Genomic DNA, 24,631 nt, shown 5'->3' with positions numbered 1-24,631 from the left:
AATTACATCAGTCCCCTGATTGTAACATTCTTAGGTAATCACTCAATTACCAATTCCTTGGATAATCGGATGATTAACTAGCATTAAAATCAAATGTAAAAGCAATTCCTACATCATTGTCCATCCCTAGATCAATTATGTAGCAACAAAGATAATCCAGATCTGGTATCAAGTTTAACTTCCCAGTTAAACTTGAACCTTAAATCATGAATTCAGTAGCTAATTGAAATCAAGCAATAAACAATGGATAAACTTTCCAAAATCAAACAACATTAATATAGAATTGAATCCAGGAGTACAAAAGGTAAGAAGATTACATTTCGATTTCCAACTACGAAGAACTAGCCACTCATCCTCGCTATTACAACGCTTGAATCATGAACTAATACAAAGAACCATGTGAAATAGAATCGTTTCGACGACTTCTATCTTATTCTCTCTATATTTCGTGCCAAGATTTGCTTCAGAAGAGTGATGATAACCCCTGGCCTTCTCTAAAACTGCCTATTTCATGCCTAACCGCTACACTCTCGCTCAAGCTAGGTATTCTCGCTTGAGCGAGAGAAGATAACTTTCCAAAATTTGACCACCTCACCCGAGCGAGAGAAGATGACAATTCCTGCTTGATCACCTCGCCTGAGCGAGGCTCTCTCGCTTGGGCGAGGCTCCATCGCTTGGGCGAGGGAGAAACAGTAAGTTTAGCTAGTTTTGGTCTTGAATAGCGCCCGGGTGACAGTCTCTCGCTTAGGCGAGGGATGTCATTGTTTTATGTTGATTTTCTTCTGAATTGTCGCTTGAGCGATCATTCCCTCGCTTGGCCGAGGCTTGTGCTGTTCAAAACCTTAATCTTTTTTTTTTCTTTTTTTTTTATCATATCTTCACCTACAAACAACAATAATTACTTAAATTCCTAAACAATATAAAATTACTAGATTATTGGGAATTGTATGCAATTACATCATAAATTCACACAAAGTGTCTCTGAATCATATACATTTCATTAACATTTTGGCACTTAACATGTCATGTGTCCATTATTTTTAATTTCTAATTTTACTTTACATACTATTTGATATTCGAACATAAAAGAAATGAAATAATACAAGAGAAAATAGAAATGCTAGAGAAAAAATATCATACTTTCTTTAATACATATATAATTATCAGATTTTTTCCGAATTTAGGAATAATATCTTTATTTTCAACCTCGTTAAGTTCGAGTTTGAGTAGGTGAAAACCCAACCCCAATTTTCCTACAATAAATTTACAAATAAACATTAACATAGAAAAAATTAATAGCAAACTCAGAAAGTTCATGTATACTCTATAGTTGTAAACTTGTAGCTCCCGGTAGCTATCTATACTGTGCCTCTGATCTTGTCGGGATTATCTTTTCAACCTTTTCTGTTTTCTCTTTCTTTATTAAACTCATTCACTCACTTTCTTTTCATTTTCTCTCCGGCCCCTTTATTTCTCTCTCCTCTTCCATTTTCGAAGTTCAAAGTTTCAAACTATTGAATATGCCACGCTGCTCCTACATGATTAGTTTAGTTTCCGTGTTTTGGGGTCTTTGATTTTTTCTTCACACCTCTGTTTCTGAACTTTTGATTGTGTTTCAGGTAAGTAATGTCTTTCTGTGTTAAACACTCTTGTCTTCATAGTTTTCATCTTTGGGGTGGTTGCAAGATATTAAGTTTGTATGTTTCTGCAATTTAACTGTAAAGTTCAATTTTTTTAAAATTTTAGATACCCATATTAATTTTCAATTTTGCTACATGGGTAAGAAAGTTAATTAAATGTATTTTTTTTTTGTTTCAGTAATTGTGCTTAATTTTTTATTGATTCTTTTTTTTAAATTTCCCTCCTTCCACCATGCTTTAAATCCAATATTGCTTTTGAATAAGTTTAACTCTAATTTTAATTAAAAAAGAATTTTGATTCTTAATTTTGCCATGATATAAACTCTTGCTTGCTAATCTCTTTTACTAGATCCCACTCCTACTAGTCAATGAATAATGGTAGATATAAAAGTGAAGAGAATTAGAAGGGTGGGGATAGGGGAAGAAATGAATTGAGTCTTTCAAATTACAAGGATAGCTATTGTTATTAAATTGTTTTGATGGTGAAAATGCACTTTTTTGTGTGTGGCAACTTGGTGTTTGAACTTTGAATGTGAAGGCTATATAAGCCTGTACTTTTTAATTTTCCATGCTACTCATCCATATTTGATCTATGTCCATTAAGTATATTAATCTGGTGATCATTGTGGTCTAGTCATGCTTCATTGTGATGAAGGTCGCGGTGGTTCCATAGTTGATATATAAGATGAACCAGATTGTATCTTTTGATTTTCCTTGTCTGTTCAGCTATGAAAGAAATATGATCTAAATATTCAATGAATATTTGGGTTGGAATCATAGGTAAATACTTATGCTTTATGCTTTGACCACAATTCTTTTTTTTGATCAATCTGAAATATTACAAAATATTCAGGTGTGGATGCTTCATTTTGTAATCAATAGAGCCAGAGGGACTCAAGTTGGCCAATCAATTCTGCCGTGAATTATGACTGTATAAATCTGGACGATGCCCGCTACGGTTTTTGATTTGTGTGATTCCTTGCAATTCATCTTCAGAATTGTGCTAAAGCATATCAACTGATCAAAAATGGATACCTCTACTAATACGTGTGAGATAGTAGAAGAGTTGAATGTAGATGAAAATCCCGAGAGTAGTTATGCTCACAATTCAGGAAAAAATTATTCTATCGAAGATGATATTAATCGTCTTTTCCAAGCTATTGACATTAAAAATTCGCCTAGTACTTCACGTTCACAGAAGAATGCTATGAAAAGGCCAATAAAAGTCAGTTCATCTAAGGCATCGGGAATTGGCATCTCGGAGCCTGTAAGTTTGAAGCAGGCACTTAGAGGGCTGTGCATCTCTCAGGCATCAGAAATGGCTGCTTTGAAGAGACTGTCAAAGCCATGCAGTTCATCAAGAGTGTCGGAGGCTGGAACGATCACAAAGTTGTACACAGAAGTGGTAAATGAGGGGAAAGGGAACGTGGTGGAAATTTCCTTAGTGCAAGAGATTCCTGCACCTTCTGATCAATTGCCCAGTGTAGTGATATCAAAAGGAATGACAACCAGGTCAGCATCACGAGATCAGATTGTTCCTCTTCCATCAGAGATCGAGGATGAGAAGCCGATCACAGAGATTGGAGAACCAGTACATCCAACTCTCTCACCAGTTTCTTATGCAAATGAGGATGTCCCAGAGGTCAGAATGGGTCCTGCTCCTTCCACCAGAGTGCCTCTCAGTTCTTCAATGAGCGATAAGGGAGTAGAAGCAAATTTACATTGTGCTTCTCCATCTAGCTCTAGAATTGGCATCGAAGTGGATAAACCCACAAGCACTAATAAAAGTTTGGCAACACCATTATTCAACGGCAAGAACTTCTTTAAGAAAAAAATAAAGCAACATCTATGCTCTACCTCGAGCTGCTCCACTCCATGTTTGAGAAACGTTGACAGTGATCGGGGTGCTAGTACAAGTACTTTGGATACGGAGACTGGCAATTCTGATTTGAAGCATGAAATGAAAGAAAATGAGAAAACATCTCCATGCAGTTCAAACCACAGCATTGAAGTTAAGTCGATTAATCCTGGTATAGATTCGAGCAAGCCTGGCTTCGGTTTCAAATGCAATAACAGAACCAAGTTTCTAGTGACAAATATTGACAAGAAATCAAGATCGAAGGAAAAGAGTGAGTTCTCTCAAAGCTCAAGAAGTAGCATTGGTGAGTATAGTTGTAGCACGAGTATTAGTGGGGAGAGCAATCTAAGTGGTTCCAGTCGTGGTGGCCACAGGCCTCACATGTCAGAACACTTGAGATGGGAAGCTATTCGTGCTATTCAGCCGCAGCATGGCAACTTAAGTTTGAAGCAGTTCAAGCTATTACGGAGGCTTGGTAGTGGGGACATTGGAACTGTTTATCTTGCAGAATTAATTGGCACAAGCTGCCTTTTTGCACTGAAAGTGATGGACAACGATTTTTTGGCAAAACAGAAGAAAATGTTCAGGGCCCAAACCGAAAGAGAGATCCTGCAGATGCTGGATCATCCGTTTCTTCCTACGCTTTATTCCCACATTGCAACAGATAAGCTCTCCTGCTTGGTTATGGAATATTGTCCAGGTGGAGATCTACATGTATTGCGGCAGAGACAATCATATAGGAGTTTCTCAGAACAAGCAGCTAGGTAGGATTCACTGACTTTTCCTGTCTTTCTTCTCCATCACTTAAAGATTTAGTTTTTTGTTCTTCCCTTTTCCCTGTATTGAAATTCAATCTTACCTGGATATCTATTTTTCTATCTTGAATTCAATCTTGTCTGGTTAATGTAAGATTATTTTCATAAGTTTTTTATGAGCAAAACTGTGTTAAGGAAGTCCAATGGGCCTTTTGTTACTTTGTTGGCTTGTAACATTCATTGAAAGTCCAGTTAGTACTTTTGTTTGATGGTATGCACAAAATCAGAAAACCTAAGTTCTAATCAACAAGGCTCAATATAGTTGGTAGATAACTAAGTTCCTTAAGCTGGATGTCAAGGATTTTTTGGCAGAACCAAAACCCACTTCAGTGATCTATATACCTCGAAAAAAATTAGTCTTCAGCTATCGCATGTGGCACATCTTTGGTAAAGAGAGAAGCAAGCAGAGCATCCACATTTGGTAACACGCTCATTCAAGTGTAGACATTGTGATAGCAAAGGGGCACAACCTGTTATTAAAAAGGTGTATACTAGAGGGAAAAGGAAAGTTTGGTTTAATAATAACAAACTTTCCTCTCTACCCTTAGGCAGTTAGTTAGTTAGTTAGTAGGAGGACTGATTCTATAAATAGAAAGGTAGTTAATTAGGAGACGTAGTTAGGAAGAACTCTCTGATTTGGAATCAGAAGTTAGGATTGGATCATGGGATCCAAGGTTCTCTCTCTAGTCACTACTCTCTTGTAAATCTACTCTTCTTCAATAACAATCTATATAGAACTCTAACAGAATCCCTTTGATTTTGGGTTAGGGGCAATTCTTTCTACTTTATAGCTTTAAATTTCTTTCTTAATTGATACCAGTGCTAACACTGGTATCAGAGCACCATTCTTGGTGCCTGAAGGGTGGGAGAAACCACGATTTTTCTGCTGTTGATTCTGGCGTATGGTTTCTACGAGAAGTATGGCGAAGGAAGGAGATAGTTGGGGCCAGGAAAGAGAGGAAGTTCATACACGGTTGGAATTGAATGAGGCGTGAATGAAGAGGACGGAGGAATTGGTGGCTGCAATAGCAGAGAAATTAGGGATTGGAACAGACACCAATTCTATCAAAGGAGGCAGTGAACACGAAGACGAAAGCGGAAACCCTGGGCTTCGTCATCACCAACGTGACAAGTGGAGGCGTCTAGAGATACCTATCTTTGTTGGAGAGGATGCTCATGGATGGGTCCAACGATTGGAACGATACTTCACCATGAGAGGTATTACGGCAGAAGAGAAAATGCAAGCAACAATGGTAGCACTGGAGGGAAAAGCCTTGAGTTGGTTCCAGTGGTGGGAGAGATGCAATCTGAAGCCCACATGGGAAGGTTTCAAGCTGGCAGTGATTAGGAGGTTGTAACCCTCTATGGTCCAGAACCCATTTGAGTTGCTTCTAGCTTTAAAACAGAAAGGAGGGGTTGAGGCTTATGTAGAGGAGTTTGAGAAATATGCGGGGACTTTAAGGAAAATCAATCAGGAGTTTGTTAAGGGAGTGTTCATCAATGGGATAAAGGAGGAAATAAGGGTGGAGGTTAGGTTGTATGAATTAGGGACTCTACCTGAAATCATACAAAAGGCCCTCTTGATTGAACAAAAGAACATGGTGGTTAATAAGAGGCCAATGACAAGAGTGTCACCAAGGCAGGAGGGTATTTCAGAGGTGGATCCGTGAATAAGGTGGTTACCTTGGACTCCACACAATCTGCAGGTAGCAAGAAGGAAGGATCCTCCGTTGGGAGTGTAGGAGGGGGATTTAGAACCCTCCAAGAAGGTGATAGTTCTCGAATTAGGGGGGAGTTTAGGAGGTTATCCGCTGCAGAGATGAAGGACAAAAGGGAAAGGGGCTTGTGCTTTAGATATGATGAGCCCTTCTCTAGGGACCACATATGTAAACACAAACGGTTAAGTATACTCCTAATGGCAGATGAGGAAGAAGAGGGAGAAGACAGTTTGGGGGAAGGGGGTGATTCTTTCACCTTCCTACAACTGTCTCTATATTCAATGAAGGGGTTAACCTTGGTGAGGTCTTGGAAGATAGGGGGAAAATTGAAGGAGGTTCCAGTTGTGATCATGATTGATTGTGGAGCCTCACACAACTTCATTTCTCAGGAATTGGTGCAGAGGATGAAATTGGGGGTGGATAAGATCAAATCTTATGTGGTAGAGGTGGGAGATGGCCACCACATTAAATGCCAAGGTAAGTGTTCACAGCTTAAGCTTTGCATCCAACAACTAGAGGTACAACAAGATTTCTATTTGTTTGGCTTAAAGGGGTTGATCTTGTGTTGGGGTTAGAATGGTTGGCTAGCTTGGGAGAGGTGTTTCAAGATCCAGTAGGGCTACCCCCTTCAAGACAACATGACCATGTTATTCACTTGAAGGAGGGGGCTGATATCCCTAACATCAGGCCCTATAGATGTCCCTATTATCAGAAGGCAGAAGTTGAAAGATTGGTGGCTGAGATGCTTGAGGCAGGGGTTATTAGGCCCAGCATAAGTCCTTATTCAAGTCCAATCATACTGGTGAAGAATGGGGGATGAAGGATTTGTGTAGACTATAGGGCCCTTAATAGGATCACTGTGCCTAACAAGTTCCTTATTCCACTGATTGAAGAGTTGCTAGATGAGCTAGGAAATGCAAGGGTTTTTTCTAAGCTTGACTTGAAGTCAGGCTACCATCAAATTCGAATGAAAGAGGAGGATGCGGGCAAGACAGCTTTCAGAACTCATGAAGGCCACTTTGAGATCTTGGTTATGCCATTTGGCTTGACCAATGCTCCCTCCACCTTCCAAGCTTTGATGAATGAGGTACTCAAGCCATACTTAAGAGTGTTTACTTTGGTTTTCTTTGATGACATTCTGGTGTATAGCTCAGATATAGCTACTCATGGCAAGCACCTTCAGCTGGTCTTAGAGGTTTTGGTCAATCATGCTCTAAGGGCAAACTTCAAGAAATGCAGTTTTGGGCAACTCAGTATAGAGTACTTGGGGCATATTATCTCTGAAGGGAGGGTAGCTGCTGATGAATCAAAGGTTGAATCAGTTATACTATCAAGAGTTTGAGGGGTTTTTTAGGTTTGACAGGGTATTATAGGAGGTTTGTTAAGGATTATGGCAAGATTGCCAAACCCTTGACTAACTTGCTAAGAAATGATGCTTTAAGCAATGATGCAGTTACCTTTACTAGCACTCCCTAATTTTTTTAAGGAATTTGTGGTGGAGACAGATGCTTCTAGCAAAGGTTTGGGAGCTGTTTTGATGCAAGAGGGGAGGCCATTGGCTTTCTGGAGTCAAGGTTTATCCATCAAGTCTCAACAAAAATCAGTCTATGAGAGGAATTGATGGCCTTGGTCCAAGCTATCCTGAAGTGGAAGCATTATCTGCTAGGAAGGCACTTTGTGATAAGGACAAACCAGAGGAGTTTGAAATTTATCTCTGAACAGAGGTTGTTCTCTGAAGAACAGTTCAAGTGGGTTGTCAAGTTGATTGGGTTAGACTTTGAGATTCAAGACAAACCAGGCAAGGAGAACTCTGCAGCAGATGCTTTGTCCAGAAAGGTTTTGTTCTCTGCCATTTCAATGATTTCCAATGAAGATGTTGGTACTTGGGTAGAGGAATTACAGCAAGACCCTAAGTGGAATAGAATAATACAAGAATTGTTGGCTAACCCTACTTCTCATCCAGAATGTGAGCTAAGGAAGGGTATCTTGTACTACAAGGGAAGGTTGGTGTTATCAAGGGCTTCTCATAGAATTCCCATTATCCTGGCAGAGTACCATGAGTCTCCTACGGGTGGTCATTCTGGCTATTTTAGGACTTACAAGAGGATTGCCAATTTCCTGTTTTGGATAGGAATGAAAAAGGATATCAAGACCTTTGTGGAAGCTTGTGAAGTATGCCAGAGAAGCAAGTATTCCACCTTATCCCCTGCTGGGTTACTGCAACCCTTACCTATTCCTCAACAAGTATGGATGGACATGTCCATGGATTTCATAGGAGGGTTGCCACGAGTTAAGGGAAAAGATATCATCTATGTGGTGGTGGATAGGTTAACCAAATATGCTCACTTCTTTGCTTTAGGACATCCTTATTCTGCTAAGGATGTGGCTACCTTATTCCTCAAGGAGGTAGTTAAGCTACATGGTTTCCCTTCCACCATAGTTTCTGACAGAGACCCCTTGTTCATTAGTACATTCTGGAAGGAGCTCTTCAAAATGGCAGGCACTCATCTTAAACTCAGCACCTCCTACCATCCACAAACAGATGGTCAAACAAAGGTAACTAATAGATGATTGAAAACTTACTTGAAGTGTTTTATTGGATCTAAGCCTAAACAGTGGATAGAATGATTGCACTGGGCAGAGTTTTGGTTCAATACCAACCACAATGGATCTTCTGGGATGTCTCCTTTTAAAGCCTTATATGGAAGGGATCCCCCTGTGTTGCTGAAGGCAGGAACCATCCCTTCTAGGGTGGAAGAGGTGAACCAACTCATGACTACGAGAGATAGAATTCTAGAGGAATTGAAGATGAACTTAGCTAAGGCTCAAAACTTGATAAAACAGGCAGCTGATAAGCATAGAAAAGAAGTTGAGTTTGAAGAGGATGAATGGGTGTACTTGAAATTACAGCCCTACAAATTGAAGTCCCTAGCAACTAGACCTATGCTAAATTGGCTCCTAGGTATTACGGTCCCTTCAAGATCATGAAGAAGCTGAGTCCTGTGGCCTATCAACTAGCTCTACCAGAATATTCACAAATCCACCCTGTGTTTCACATTTCCATGCTGAAAAAGGCTATTAAGCCTAACCAGGTAGCTCAACCATTGTCTCCAACGTTGAATGAAGAATATGAGTTAACAGTGGCACCGGAAGAATCAGGGACAACAAGGAAGATCCACAAGGGAATTTGGAGGTGTTAGTCAAATGGCACAACCTACCAGAGCATGAGTCAACCTGGGAACTGGCTGCAACTATACAAGACCAATTTCCAGATTTCCCACTTAAGGACAAGCTGGTTGTTAAAGGGAGGGGTAGTGATAGCAAAGGGGCACAACCTGTTATTAAAAAGGTGTATACTAGAGGGAAAAGGAAAGTTTGGTTTAATAATAACAAACTTTCCTCTCTACCCTTAGGCAGTTAGTTAGTTAGTAGGAGGACTGATTCTATAAATAGAAAGGTAGTTAATTAGGAGACGTAGTTAGGAAGAACTCTCTGATTTGGAATCAGAAGTTAGGATTGGATCATGGGATCCAAGGTTCTCTCTCTAGTCACTACTCTCTTGTAAATCTACTCTTCTTCAATAACAATCTATATAGAACCCTAACAGAATCCCTTTGATTCTGGGTTAGGGGCAATTCTTTCTACCTTATAGCATTAAATTTCTTTCTTAATTGATACCAGTGCTAACACATTGTGTTTGCTTCTCACTTAAACAGAAATGATTTACTAGTTTCTGATTGATAAAACCTATGGCAAGTAGATAACCTTTTCACACATTTTGTTGCCTACAATCATGCTATCATTTCATTTGCAGGTTTTATGTTGCTGAGGTTCTTCTGGCACTGGAGTATTTGCACATGCTTGGAGTTGTATATAGAGATCTAAAGCCAGAAAATATTCTAGTACGAGATGATGGTCACATTATGCTGATCGATTTTGACTTGTCACTCAGGTGTTCTGTCAATCCAATGTTAGTCAAGTCATCCTCTCCCGACATGGATGCAACAAAGAAGATGTCTAGCCCTTGTTCAGAGGCTAGCTGCATACACCCTTTTTGTCTCCAACCAGATTGGCAAGTCTCCTGCTTTACTCCCATTCTTTTATCGGCCAGAACAAAATCTCGAAAGATGAAGGCTGATGCAACTGCTCAGGTTGGTCCACTGCCACAGCTTGTAGTGGAGCCTACAAGTGCCCGGTCTAACTCCTTTGTTGGAACCTATGAATATCTTGCTCCAGAGGTCATTAAAGGCAAAGTTCATGGGAGTTCCGTAGATTGGTGGACTTTTGGTATCTTTTTGTTTGAGCTTTTATATGGTAAGACTCCCTTCAAGGGGCCAACAAACGACGATACGTTAGCGAATGTTGTGTCACAAAGCCTTAAGTTCCCAAGTACTCCTATAATCAGTTTTCATGCAAGAGATTTGATCAAAGGATTGTTAATAAAGGATCCTGAAAATCGATTAGGTTTCGTAAAAGGCGCTGCTGAAATAAAGCAGCATCCCTTTTTTGAAGGCCTCAACTGGGCTCTAATACGGTGTGCAGCACCACCAGAGCTCCCCAAGTTTCACGATTTTGGAAGTAACGTTCCGTTTTTGGCTACTCATAAGGAGAATACAAATGGTTTAGAGGATATAGAAGATTGTGAGGAGTTTGAGCTGTTTTAGTTAGACCTGCCTTCCCTACCCTGGCTGCCCACCCCCTCCCTATTCCTTTTCTTTTATTTTCTTTTCTTCTTATGCGAGGTGGGGTGTTGAATCAAAATTGGCTTGGTTTCTCATCAATGTAACACTTAATATATAGCATAAATGTAATTTAAACAACAAACATATAGGCTAATATACGTTTATACTGGATTAAGCTGGTCATTTTAGGATTTCTTTTCCTTTACAATTTTGTAGCCATGGTATTTAGACCTCTTTCTTTTCCTTTTCTGTTTTGTTTTTTATTATGCTTATAAATACTCAATTCAGTTGCATGCTTGCATACCTTGGAGTTGAGATAATTTCATTTCTAGGTAAATCCAGCCTTCTATTGTTGCTGTGAACAAGCATAGACGTGGTAGAGTTGGTTTTCTTGTGAGTGTAATTAAGTTCACTGTAGCCTGCAGTACTATTTCATCATGTTGTGCACAGCCGTGGGTGTTATTTTTTTTGCTTCAGGGGACATTCGAGTTTATGTCATTCATTATGTGCAAATTTAGAGTGTGTGTCAGTGTGTGACCTTACTAGTTAATGGGAATGAAAATGTTAGTATATGATTTTTATCAGCTTCGGCCTTTTCTCTATAATTTTCTATCATACCTAATTTGAAATACTGAAGATGCAGATTAAGTAGATGTGCATACACTTAAGTCCCTGATAATTATTTGTAACTATGATGGCCAGCAAGGGTTTGAGAAGGTAATGAATTATGATACATTATTTATTATTGATTGGTTCAATCTGTACATAAAAGCAAAGTATGACAATGATGTGCATGAATAAGTATCAATGGTTCCGTCTACCTTTTTTCTTTTTAAATATTGCAAAATTTGAACAAGGCTAGATAAAAACAAGCCTGGGCAGGTGCATAATAGTATAACAATATAACAAAAATCAAAATCACAATTCATATACATAACAATATAATACAAATCAAAACAAATATGGATAAAAACAATGTTCTTCAAGGTATTTGTTTAGCACTTACCTCTTATGTAGGAGTTTCACTTGTAATTTCAAATGCTACTTCTCCATGGGATTACAGGTGTTCCACATACTGGAGTTGAGGGAGTTGTTGCATTACCCACACCAGTTCCACTTATAATTGGGGTTCTGATCATCTTGTTTAATTCAGAAATTAGCATAACCAAGCATAAATCAGCAATATGTAACGTATCAACCACTGAAACTCAATATAGCACAATAATCAGCATAAATCAGCATTGACATTTTAAGTCAATCATCTTAACATAATAATAAAGCAACTGTAATATACATAACATATCATTTTTATACACAATATCTTCACAAATGATAGAGCACGAGAATTTCTAAAGCTTATTTTGAATCACAAATTAGGGTTTTCAACAAGGAAACATATCATACCAATTTTAGCAATATTACAGCTAGAAATTTGGAATCACAAATAAGAAACTAGGGTTTCACTTAATAAATTAGAGATTTTCGTGAATCGGATAGTGGAGCTTAAATTAGGGCTTTCATTAGACAAGAGGAGGATTTCTATCTTCATTTTCTATGTTCCTAAGTAATTGATAGAGATTTTCACTATTTTGAAAAGGGAGACTTCTTTTATATTTGTATATTTTTATACTTGCCTATTTTCTATAAGCCATCATTTAGTTATGTCTTGCATGTGAAGTAATTGAGTTTACTGCAAAAGATATTCCCTCACTCTTTTGATAATGAAATAAACCATTTTGGATATATAGCTGCATTTTCCAACAAGTATCGCTTCCAGAAATAAAACATTTAACTCTTTCATCACCATGGAGATCTAACGAAACTTTACGCCACTATACCAACAACATGTCATTAGTATATGAGGCAATATACTTATGTGTATCCAATGCTATAATGTGTTGTAAGACAAGTTCTATGTGTTCAAGAGGGGAAATTAATAATAAGTTGATAAATTGTTAGGTTATACAACATTAATTCAACTATGTATAGTCATTCAAACAACTGTATCTTGTCTTACAGAATTTTACTCATGGATTTTGCACGGCTGTGGCTGGTTTTAGATTTTCTTATGATTATGAGAATCATTTTTGGATAGTTTTGAAAAGTATATACAACCCCTTAAATTTTATACGTTTTACAAATAAAAACTACCAAATTTAATTTCATCTCAATTAAACCTTAAACATCCTTCATTCATAAAATTGGTCATTTTGTTAAATTTTTGTTAGATTGTTTAACAGTGAATTTGACCTTTTAATTTTTTTAATATATATAGTTGATTTGTTGATTTTAAAGTATAAAGGAGAAATGTATGCAAACCTCTTAAATACTTTTTGCAAATAGAAATAACCAACTTCAATATTTTCTCAATTAAACCTTAAACTTCTAAGTAAACCAAATATGTAAATGTAGATAATTGACCAAAATTATATAATATCATCAATTAAATTGAGCCACCACATCAAGAAAATTGACCATGTATCCAAAAAAACAAAAAGAAACTATTCCATACAAAAATAAAAATATTAAGAGACGGAAAAAAACAGAAATCAATGGCACTAGTTATTTTTTGACATCCTCATCATTTTAGTGCCTTTTTGGTTGATCTTATGTGTGGATCGAAAGGTTCCTCCTCTTGCACTCTGCTAGTTCAACATTCAGCTTGCACTCTGCTAGTTCAACATTCAGCTTGCACTCTCTCTCTGGATTATCGTGTTAAGCTCCAAAGTACGGATACGTTGAACACCCTCACGTATTGGCGTCAGACACGTATCAGACACGGATACATTCAGATTCGTGAAAGATAGGACAATGATACGTATCAGACACGGATGCATATTTGATACGTTTTTAACAAAAAAAGGATAAAATATAATACATTTTATCAATTTTATGAATTATTCTAATCTATTTTCTAGTTTTGGTACTTGGAATTTTAGAGGACAATGATTTACAATTTCCATTATATTTTATACTTTACATATTTTTATTTACACTTATAATTTTATTACATTTTATATATTTTTTACTATTTTATACACGTATCCCTCAACGTATCCTATGTTATATTTTAGAAAAAATATATCTCGACGTATCACATACATATCGTATTCGACACACGTATTTATATTCATCCTTCATAGGCGGCAAGCTCCTCATGTGATCCAGCTCAGTGAAAAGGTCAGTAGAAGATTGTCTCCTATGTATCAGATGAACTTTTGGAGAAGCATTCGTGGAACATGAAAGGTCGCCAATGAAGGATCTTTTGACTCTTGATTGCGTTGGTACAACATAGATAAGAAATAAAAAAAATAGAAGCATTCAATTGTAAAGGTAAGAAATTGCATACTTAGAGATTTCTTAGTCTAGGTGGGGAGGTGGCAAAGTTAAATGGAAGAAACAAAGTTAAATGGAAAGAGAATATATATTTTATGATATGGGGTTGAAGGGGGATATTAAATAAGGAGATGGGGGATTGTTGGTTTATTCTCTCTAATGAGTATATGGTGGCTGAGATGATATTTTCCTCTAGTTGCTTTTTAAATTATATTTTTAAATAAATCAATCATTTAAAAATTGAATGGTTCGATTTTACCATTAAATAATGTAATAGATAATTAATAGAATAAACTATTTCATGAATTGGAAAAGTTTAAGGTTTGATTGTGATTAGTGTTGGCAGTTAGGGCCGCCCAATCCGTGCCCATACAATACCCATTTAAATTAGGGCGGACATGAACATGCCCATTTTTAAATTGGACAAAAATATCATGTTCTGTCCGTCCTAAATATGGGCAGGGCAAGCCCACTCTAAATAAAATTGCAAAATATATATATGTAGTCATACAAAATAAAAAATATATACTTTACATACACATATACAAATGTATTTATCAGAATAAATATTCATACAAATGAAATAATACATACAAAATACAAAAACAACATGATATATGGATATATGAAATATACAAAATACAAACGTATATATATAATTAAAAATGATAGTATTTTCTCATATTTGATATACAAATTCATATAACAAATGGGCACACACATTCTCATATTTCTCAAAATACATATACATTTTCATATTTGATGTTCAATACTTTTCCAATAATGATCGTGGGCCGCCCACTTTGCCCGTTTGAAATGTCCATAGGGGAATATGACATGTTGGGCGGACATTTTAAGGCGGATGAACACATTTTTCATGACATGTTCGCCCAATAAGTACGGGCGAGCGGGCGGGCCCCATGAGCTTTGCCCAAATTACCAATAATATTTGCAATGAAAGTAAAGTTGATAATTCCTATTTATAAAAAATATAAAGTTCAAGGGAGTTGTATACACTTTCCCTCCAAAGAATAGTGAGAATATCTTAATTCAAGGAACTCAAACTAATACATTGTTGACCAACAATGTATTGGTTTAGTGGGGACCAAAAGGTCAGTGATTCAATTCATGAGAGTAATACTTGTTAGGAGAGACAACCACACATCCTGAAAGGGATTAACATCTTACCTAAAAAAGAGTGAAAAAATACCCTTAATAGTACAAAAAATGTTTATCCATGTGGTGCACCACTTTGTAGTTTCAAATTTGAATTGGCAATCAACATATATTCGTACACCTTAAAACAACTCCATAAGTTTTACTACTTCCCCTTAAGATATTTTTGAAATTATAGTTTTGGTATTTTTTATAGAATTGTTTTCAAAGTTTTATATATCTATACTACTTATAAATCAAAAACATAAAATAACTAACTATTCATGGTGTAATTTATAGTTTCCTATTTTATCCTCATTATTTTCTATTTTCTACCAAAAAACTATATACACAATGTTCCATTCATTCACATTATTACTTAGTTTTCAAAAGCTATCATCTTTGTTACTTTTTAACCATATTTTTTTATAATATTTTAAAACCTCCCATTTGAATTAATTTAAAAAAAAACTGCATGTTAGTTACTTTTTCAAAAACTACCACTTTTAAAGAAATTGTTACCTAAATTATATAATTTGCAAGAATAACACATCTTTAGTTATTGTTCTTTCCACTACATTATTTTAGGATGATATTTCTAAAAAAGACAAAGTAATGCACCAAAGGTGCTGCAAAAATATAATGTTACTCACTACTATCATTTCCCATTTTTATTCTTCATTATCTTCCTCTTACGATTTTCAGGTATTTCTTTTTTCTTTCAAATAAGAGACTTAACAATAACTACATTTCATGGTAATACAATATATTCCATGAATGAATACAATAAATAAATGTTCGTCATTCTCTTTTATTTTGTATTTTATGTTAATGAAGTTATGTTGTTACATCGGTTAATTGTTAAAATGGGTTGGTCATCCAGGAAGTGGAGTTGTTGGAATAATACTCCTTCAATCAAAAGAGAAGGATGTTTCAATCAACACGGATGATGCATTGATATTCCACTTTGGTGTTGTAATTGTTGGTATAACAAAGAAAATATTGAATTGGTTTTTTTGTTGTTGGGGCCACTTCAAAAGCTCACAAGTCCGGTGAGTCAACTGATTTTTTTATAATCGGTTCCAATTGAATCTTTACTCACTCAATGTTAATTAGAACTTTGCAATTTTTACTAACTTAATTGCTAATTAATTTATCTACATTTAAGAGTGGTAAATTTTATAATTTCATCTTATCGAATGATATTTTATTTTAGTTTTTAATATAACTCTTACATGCTTAATATTTATCTTTGCTTCTTCTATGCAAAGTAAAGATGATCATATTTTTATGTGGTAATATAACATATGTGATTTGGAAAGATAATTGGTAATTTAATTTATTTGGAATATTTTTTGGGTACATAACTTATTTGGAATATGAGTTTTCACCAAAATATCATGTTATGAAAAATGTGATAAAATTATACTAATCACTTACAATTTACTCAATAATATTTTTATAGATGGTTGTTTCCACATAAAACCATCCCATAATTTTGGGTAGAAGGCATGGTCTTATTCATTCATATGTTTTACTATATTTGATGGATGTAAACAAATATACATAATCAATTGAAAGATAACTACTATCATGAAGCATATATAATTCTATATAGTAAGTTATAAAGTCAAAATATGTATATATTTGTTGGTATGGAAACAACCATTATTTATAATAGAAATAATATGAGCTCCTTCTAAATCTCATGTTTTCATTACTATTTTATGTTCCAATGAAAATTAAATTGTAAATAATTGTTAATTATTATATTGCCTCAATCAAACATGTTCAACTCCAAATTATAATATCTAACATAAATTATTATATTTGATATTTATAGCATATAAATTATACATTATAAACAATAGAAAAGCGGGTTAATTAATTGTTTTTGTTAACAAATCACCCTTACATTAATTGAAAAGATAAAGTTATTAATTAATTGAGTAAAACGAATAGATAAGTGACTCATTAATAAAGGACAATTTTGAAAAGTACATATTGTTGAAAAACTAATAACACTATCAATATTAATCATTTTACTTAATATGTTTGAAACTATAAATAAAGTTTTAGCAATAGAATCGAATATAGTACATTTTCTTACAATGTTATAAATGTTATAAATACTATATTGATCATTAAATCATTTACAGTATTGAGATACTGGGTTCAAAAGTTCAATGAATGATTCATAGTTAAATTGAACCCCGATTAAAGTGAACACTATATATATGTGTAAGAAAATTTCAAATAGGCAAATGATGAAATTTATAATCCATATTTCAGTTATTACACAAAAATCAGAAATCCATAAAAACACTCATTCTAAAACAAGTCCATAGTTTAAAGTGCAATGACCAAACTACAGGTGCTTATATAAAAATAAAAAAACTATATAGTAAAACAAAATTATCTTTTATTTTTATTAGAGTCAATGAGAATGAATGTTACATTGACAACAGAAAAATTATTAGACTATCAATATATTAATTTTAATTTTATTTTTGTAATTATATAAAAAAATAACAAGTTCAGGAAAAACATTTTTAGAAATAAACACAATTATTAAAACAATGCTATATCAATCGGGTGAACCAAAAAATAGGCGAATTAGTCCCATACCGGTATGATATGAGAATTATATTAGATATTTAATTAAATCATTCCATTCTAAAATATCAATTAAAACTGACTAAACTGTGCCGTATCCGTCAAAGTTGGTTTTGTGAATTTTTTTAAATATTTTTCAAAGTAACACGATAATGATTAAAATCTTGAACTCAATATTTGTTTGTAAAATAGTTAATCATCGAATCATTTAAATAATGCGATTTATTTAGTAAACTAATGGTTAAACTATTATATTAATACCCTAACCTTAAACGATATTATAATAGATAAGATATTAATAACACCATAAATAAACGACGGTTAATAAAATATTACATACGTCTCAGAATGAATGATAGCAAAGGCGTAAGCTATGATTCCATCAGAAATATTACTTACGTTTCACAATAAATGATAGTGATAACCTAAGCTAATAAGCTATGATAAATGATAGTGATAACCTAAGCTAATAAGCTATGATTCCATCAAGAAAAAATCAAATAATGTTAAGAAAGAAAAATTGCAATTTTATACCTAAATTATTTTCCCGTTTTATCCCTGTCCATTCTATTATATATAAATTCCCTCCCATACACAACATAACACAGAGAAGAAGTGTAAGATGGGAGAAGTGAGGAACAAACAAGTGGTTCTGAGAGACATGTTTCTGGTTTTCCTAAAGAATCAGACATGTACCTTGTTGAAGGTACAATAACTTTGAAGCTTCCAGAAAGTTCTAATGATGTACTCCTCAAGAATCTATATTTGTCATGTGATCCATATATGCGAAATCGCATGAGCAAGTTTGATGGCCCTGAGATTGAAGGATTTCATGCTTATACTCCTGCTTCTGTAACTTTCGTTTTATTTCTCTTCCTTTTGCTCATAATCATCTTTCTAAATGTTTTGATCTTTTCATATTATTGCATGGATTTAATATTAAGTAAATATATTTACAATCTCAACAAATCATCTATTATTCATGTATTAAGGATTATTGACTTTCTTTAATAAACAAAAATAATACAAATAAATAATGAAATCTGAAATTTAAGATTTTATTGCATATCAATTTGATATTTGGAGAAGAAAGAAATGTATGCAAAATTTTGGATCATCCATCATTTATATTTAATTGAGTCTTCAAATTAAAAAAAAAAAGAATTCAGATAAATGGTGGATATGTATGATATAATAATTGTATATAAATTTTTAAATTTATTGACATTGTATATTATACTTTTAATATTTTATAAACATAATACATGTTTATTTTCTACTTTACAATTATATGTTTATTTTTTTACCACATATTCATTCATATCCTTTTTTAATTCAGATTCAAATATATATGCATTAAATGGGTTTATTTTATTCAATTGTATTCAGCTTTTACGTGATAAGCACCCAAAAAAACTTTTGCTTGATCATTTCATTTATTAAATTATTATGTCTAATTACTTTAAACACCACAAGTTTTTAGAATCGTTGGATTAATTTTTTGTGACTCCAAGATTTTGCTGTCACTAAATTCAAGGTTAATTAAAATTTTACTCTTCAAGTTATGGGAATGGAGAAAGACAAATTATAAGAATTTTCATAAATCTTGGGCAATTTTATAGAACTGCTTCACTAGTTTTCTCAATAAATGTTATTTAATAAAAAACCTTAATCTAGAGACTAAAAAAAGAGAAAATTAACCAGAATTTAACAAGTTGATCAAAACAGTGAGAAAGATCATTAGGTAAAGATTGACGAAGCAGTGTTGAGTGCCTGATTGTAAGTGTTGAGTGTTGTACAAGTTGGATCTTGTAATAGTTTAATCAAACTTGCAATTAGTCAGAGAATCTGGTGTGGTGAAATTGCAGTTTAATCATAAACTCTTAGCCGAAATCACAAACTAATACTAATATAATACAAATAGAAAATACTAATATAATAGAAATCGAACTGTCTTCTCTATATATTCTATCTGGTTTCGTTGCTACTGCTATCGACCGGATCATATAGATATCTCTTGAACACAACTTATGTAGCTACTAACTGCTGAGTTATTGCAGCCATTAGCTGGAATTGGTGTGGCTAAAGTCGTAGAATCAGGAAACCCAGATTATAAGGAAGGTGATTTAGTATGGGGGATTACTAAATGGGAAGAGTACAGCTTGGTTCCTTCTACTCAAATAGTTTTCAAAATTGAGCACACAGATGTCCCACTTTCATACTATACTGGAATTCTTGGTATGTATACTCAACAATTTCAGTTTAAATAGATTCTTAGTAAATGATGTACTTGATGTTATTATGTTCTGCAATGGTCAAATTATGATTTTTGCGCATGATAAATTGGTCCTTTTTTGTCTATTATCATTAAGCTACTAGTATGTTGGGAATGACTCTTGACCCATTTTGTTCTTGAAACACAGGAATGCCAGGAATAACTGCTTATGCTGGTTTCTTTGAAATAGGCTCTCCCAAGAAAGGAGATAATGTTTTTGTTTCTGCTGCCTCTGGTGCAGTGGGTCAACTTGTTGGGCAATTTGCTAAATTGACTGGTTGTTATGTTGTTGGAAGTGCTGGAAGTAAAGAGAAGGTATTTGTCTAAATATCTGTGTTTATATATGCCTGCATAAATGATAAATCAACATCTCCATTTCATTATTTATTCTACTGCTCAAACTACAATTATTTTGAATCAGTCTAATTATTCTACAAGACACTAATTTGAATTCAAATGAAGGAAGTTTTGGGGTCAAAAGAGTGTATTGCTATTTATGTTAAGTATCAAATTTTGTAAATGAGTATGATCTGGAAGGCCTTAAATCAGTTCAATTTATATTTGCTACCCAAGAAAAACATTTAGTGCTTATTTTACTGTAAGGTTTTGTTATATTTTTTTACAACCAGGTGGATTTATTGAAGAGTAAATTAGGATTTGATGAAGCTTTCAACTATAAAGAAGAGTCAGACCTCGATGCAGCTTTGAAAAGGTCATTATTTACTAATTTCGTGTACAAATTTTTTACTTTAATTTGTTTATTGCCGTAAAAAAGTGCTCAGTTAATTCGCCTAATAACACAATATGAGAGATAATTAAAATACCAGGTACTTTCCAGAAGGCATAGATATTTACTTTGACAATGTTGGGGGCAAGACACTTGATGCGGTACTCTTGAATTTGAAAGTCCATGCTCGCATACCCTCTTGTGGAATGATCTCACAGTATAATCTAACTCAACATGAAGGTGTAACAAATTTGTTAAACCTCATATATAAGCGAGTTCGTATTGAAGGCTTTGTTGTTACTGATTATTATCATCTTTATCCCAAATTCTTGGAGTTTCTCTTACCTCACATCAGAGAGGGTAAGATTGTGTATGTTGAAGACATTGCTGAGGGACTTGAGAATGGCCCTGCAGCCTTAGTTGGCCTATTTAGTGGCCACAATGTTGGTAAACAAGTTGTCATAGTTGCTCGCTAATAAAAAGGACATGTTTGTGCTACACATTGTTATCTTTTAAGTTATTCTCTCATTATGTGTTCAATATCCAGCCTCATTTAGCTGTGATGTTTATGATTGTCCTACTGGCTGGGTGTGGGTTGAATGTAATGTTAAATTTATAATCCATATTTAATATTTGTACATGATATCTTTAATATAATTTTATCAGTTTATTTATTTAAGAAGTTATAAAAGAAGTTTTCTAATTATGATAATTTGTGTTACTTTTAAAACTGATATGAGCTTAATCACTGAACACTCAAGTTGGATAATAAAACGATTATAGTACACATAATATCAAATCATAACAATTTTTCTCTCTCCTCATCATATAGAAATTTGTTAACCGATAAATTGGTTGTTATTTTTTACCAAATGGGTTGTCGTAAACAAAGTATATAAGATTGTCGAATCCACAATGACTTGCTTGATATTCTTTTAATTAACAAATAATTAATGTAGGGTTGAAAAAGGTTTTTATTTAGTGAAAGTGTTAAAACTAAACAAATGTAAAAATAAAGGATTAAAAATATGAAGAACTTGAAATTAGATTTCACTATTTGTCTTCTACTATCCAATAATTACATTCATGTATGATTATTCCTATAATTTCTCCATCACCAATTCTTATCTATTTATCAATTTCTTAACTAAACAGATCAAATGACTAAATAAAATAATTCTCAATTCATTGACAAATTAATGATCTAATCATAATAATATGGGTGTTAGAATGACTAAATAATATGTCGTTCAACGGTGCTTATTTTAGATGTATAATAGCAATTTCGGACGCTTTCTTTTTTAACGCAGTAGTATATGGTCATCATTAATAGCGCTTCACAAACTTATTGTATTGATTATATACCACAACGTAACACACAAAAAGCGCTATCATATAGTGCATCGATACAACATCGCATCGTCCACAAAGTGCTGTCATATAGTCTTACATAAACAACGTATTTTATAGGTCTTATTAACAATGCTTATGGTTGCGCTGTTGAAGTTCATATATTTAACAGTGCACTAATAGAAAAACGTTGTTGTATTATTCATAAATTTTCTCAAACAATACCTTAATACAATAGCGCATCACACGCATAGTGTTGTTATATTAATAATGTACAACAACACTTTCTATAAAAAACGTTGTTGTAGTTATCCTTTACAACAGCGCATGTCAGGGCTTCCCCTAGAATTCGCTGTTGATTTGTATAAATTAATATTTGTATATACATTTATTAGCGGAACAGACATTCTCAACAGCACAAACATTTATACATTCTGAACAACATAGATACATTAATACATGCCAGAAATTTGTTTTATTAAACATCAATACAATACAAAATACAAACAATGAATATCATGTCAATTTGTTTTGACAGATTACATAATTACAAATAAAAAAATTACACAAATTACAAAGAAGCAATATTATACAAATTACATACAATCAAAATTAAGCTATAATTATACAAAGACTACTTGTATCTAATTTTTCCTTTTCTTTGATTGTTTTTGTCTTGTAGGGTCATCCTTGTTTGGATGAACATATTGATTTACTCAATGCCCTTCATCATGATTATCTCTTGTATATAAATCATCATCCGTAGTTGGTCCGCTCTCATGCGACTGATATGTCCCAAAAAAGGATCATCTTCATCAATATCTTCATATTCTTGGTCATCAATATTATTGACGATTATTTTGTTAGTTAAAAGAACAATGGACCATTTCATATCAGTTGGGTCACTAACATAGAGTACTTGTTGAGCTTGTGATGTTAGAATAAATGACCCATCTTTATATCCTGACCTATTAAGATCCACTTGCATGAACCCTAACTCATCAACTCGGAAGTCATTGTTGTTATCAACCCACATACAATAAAAAACAGGCATCCGAAACATTGTGTAATCTAATTCCCATATGTGTTCAATCACTCTAAAGTATGACATATTCGCATATATTGAGTTTCTATCTTTTGCACTTGACATGTGTAAAGTTTGAGCAACAAGAGTCACACCACTATTTTGCATTTTACTTTGATCATCTTGTTTTTCATATAAAATGTGAACTCATTAATCAGGTAACCAGTGTAGGATAAGACATGAAGGCTTGGACCATTAGCTAACCATTTCAATCTTTCAAAAATCGAATGTGCATTTATATTCAACTCCTCATCAATGTGATTTTTTAGCCACTTTATGAAATACCGATTATGTTCTTTGGAAATCCAATTTTCATTATTACTTGGGTAACACTTCCTTAACATCTCCTTGTGTGTTTCAACATATGGCTCAACCTCGTCGGCATTATGTAAAACATATAAGTGCGCTTGCTCCAATTCGGTTCTTATTATAGTCAATATTTCATTCCCAGTAATACCTTCACCAAATGCTTTTTTGCATATCGAGGCTTTGGAATGCCCATGAAATCACCATCGGTAAGGTATCCGGTACAAAAATCAAGAGCTTCTTCGACAACATATCGTTCGACAATACAACCCTCTGGTCTTGATCAGTTTTTCACATACCCTTTTAATGTCTACATATAACGCTCAAAGGGGTACATCCATCTCATATAGGAAGGGCCGCATAGTTGTATCTCTCGAACAAGATGAATGTTTAGATGAACCATTATGTCAAAAAAAAAGGTGAGAAATACATTTCAAGCTCGTACAAAGTCAAAATAATTTTTCTTTGCAATGCATATAATTTTTCAGGGTCAATCACTTTGCTACAAATTGCCTTGAAGAAAATGCATAACCTAGTTATGGTTCCTCAAAAAAATTTAGGTAGAATTGACCGTATTCCAATAGGCAAAAAATGCTCCATAAGTACATGACAATCATGAGACTTAAGACCTTTTAACTTGAGGACTTTCATTGATATGAGGTTCTGAATGTTGGAAGAGTACCCTTCTGGAACTTTAACACCATGAATAAATTTACAAAATTCCATTTTCTCCTTCCTCGATAAAGTATAAGCTGCCAGATGTAGAAATGTACATTTTCCCTTTATTATCGGCCCCAATTCCTTTCTTATTCCCATACTAACCAAGTCCAACCTTGCATTCAAGCCATCTTTGGTCTTACCAGGGACATTGAGTAAGGTACCAAGGAGACTTTCAAACATATTTTTTTCAATATGCATAACATCAAGGAAATGTCTTACTTATAATGAACTCCAATATGGAAATTCAAAGAAGATTGACATTTTCTTCAACTCACTTGTGACAATTTCTTTTGCAAAAGGTTTACCAAAGTTATTATTCAAACCCTTTAGCTTTTGAAATAATTGGTCA

General features: G+C 34.0%; 1 protein-coding gene and 1 pseudogene across 1 annotated transcript; both read left to right on the top strand.

The window, feature by feature from the left end:
- On the top strand, positions 1,323-10,892 carry LOC109343421 (serine/threonine-protein kinase D6PKL1-like). Its single transcript, XM_019581692.1, has 3 exons — positions 1,323-1,619; positions 2,494-4,262; positions 9,846-10,892. Exons 2-3 carry the CDS (start codon positions 2,668-2,670, stop codon positions 10,693-10,695), a joined length of 2,445 nt encoding a protein of 814 aa, XP_019437237.1. The 5' UTR covers positions 1,323-1,619; positions 2,494-2,667; the 3' UTR covers positions 10,696-10,892.
- Positions 18,428-24,631, top strand: part of LOC109343423 — a 19,899-nt pseudogene continuing 13,695 nt past the window's right edge.

This window comes from Lupinus angustifolius, chromosome LG03 (genome assembly GCF_001865875.1).
Source record: "Lupinus angustifolius cultivar Tanjil chromosome LG03, LupAngTanjil_v1.0, whole genome shotgun sequence".
Lineage (NCBI taxonomy): Eukaryota > Viridiplantae > Streptophyta > Magnoliopsida > Fabales > Fabaceae > Lupinus > Lupinus angustifolius.
Note: the sequence above shows the minus strand (reverse complement) of the source record. Positions and strands in the feature narration are given on the sequence as shown.

Bases quoted from the DNA above. Each gene is read 5' to 3' on its own strand.
- LOC109343421 (XM_019581692.1), top strand. From the start codon at position 2,668: ATGGATACCTCTACTAATACGTGTGAGATAGTAGAAGAGTTGAATGTA. The intron at 4,263-9,845 runs GTAGGATTCACT...TTTCATTTGCAG, and splicing joins TTCTCAGAACAAGCAGCTAG to GTTTTATGTTGCTGAGGTTC.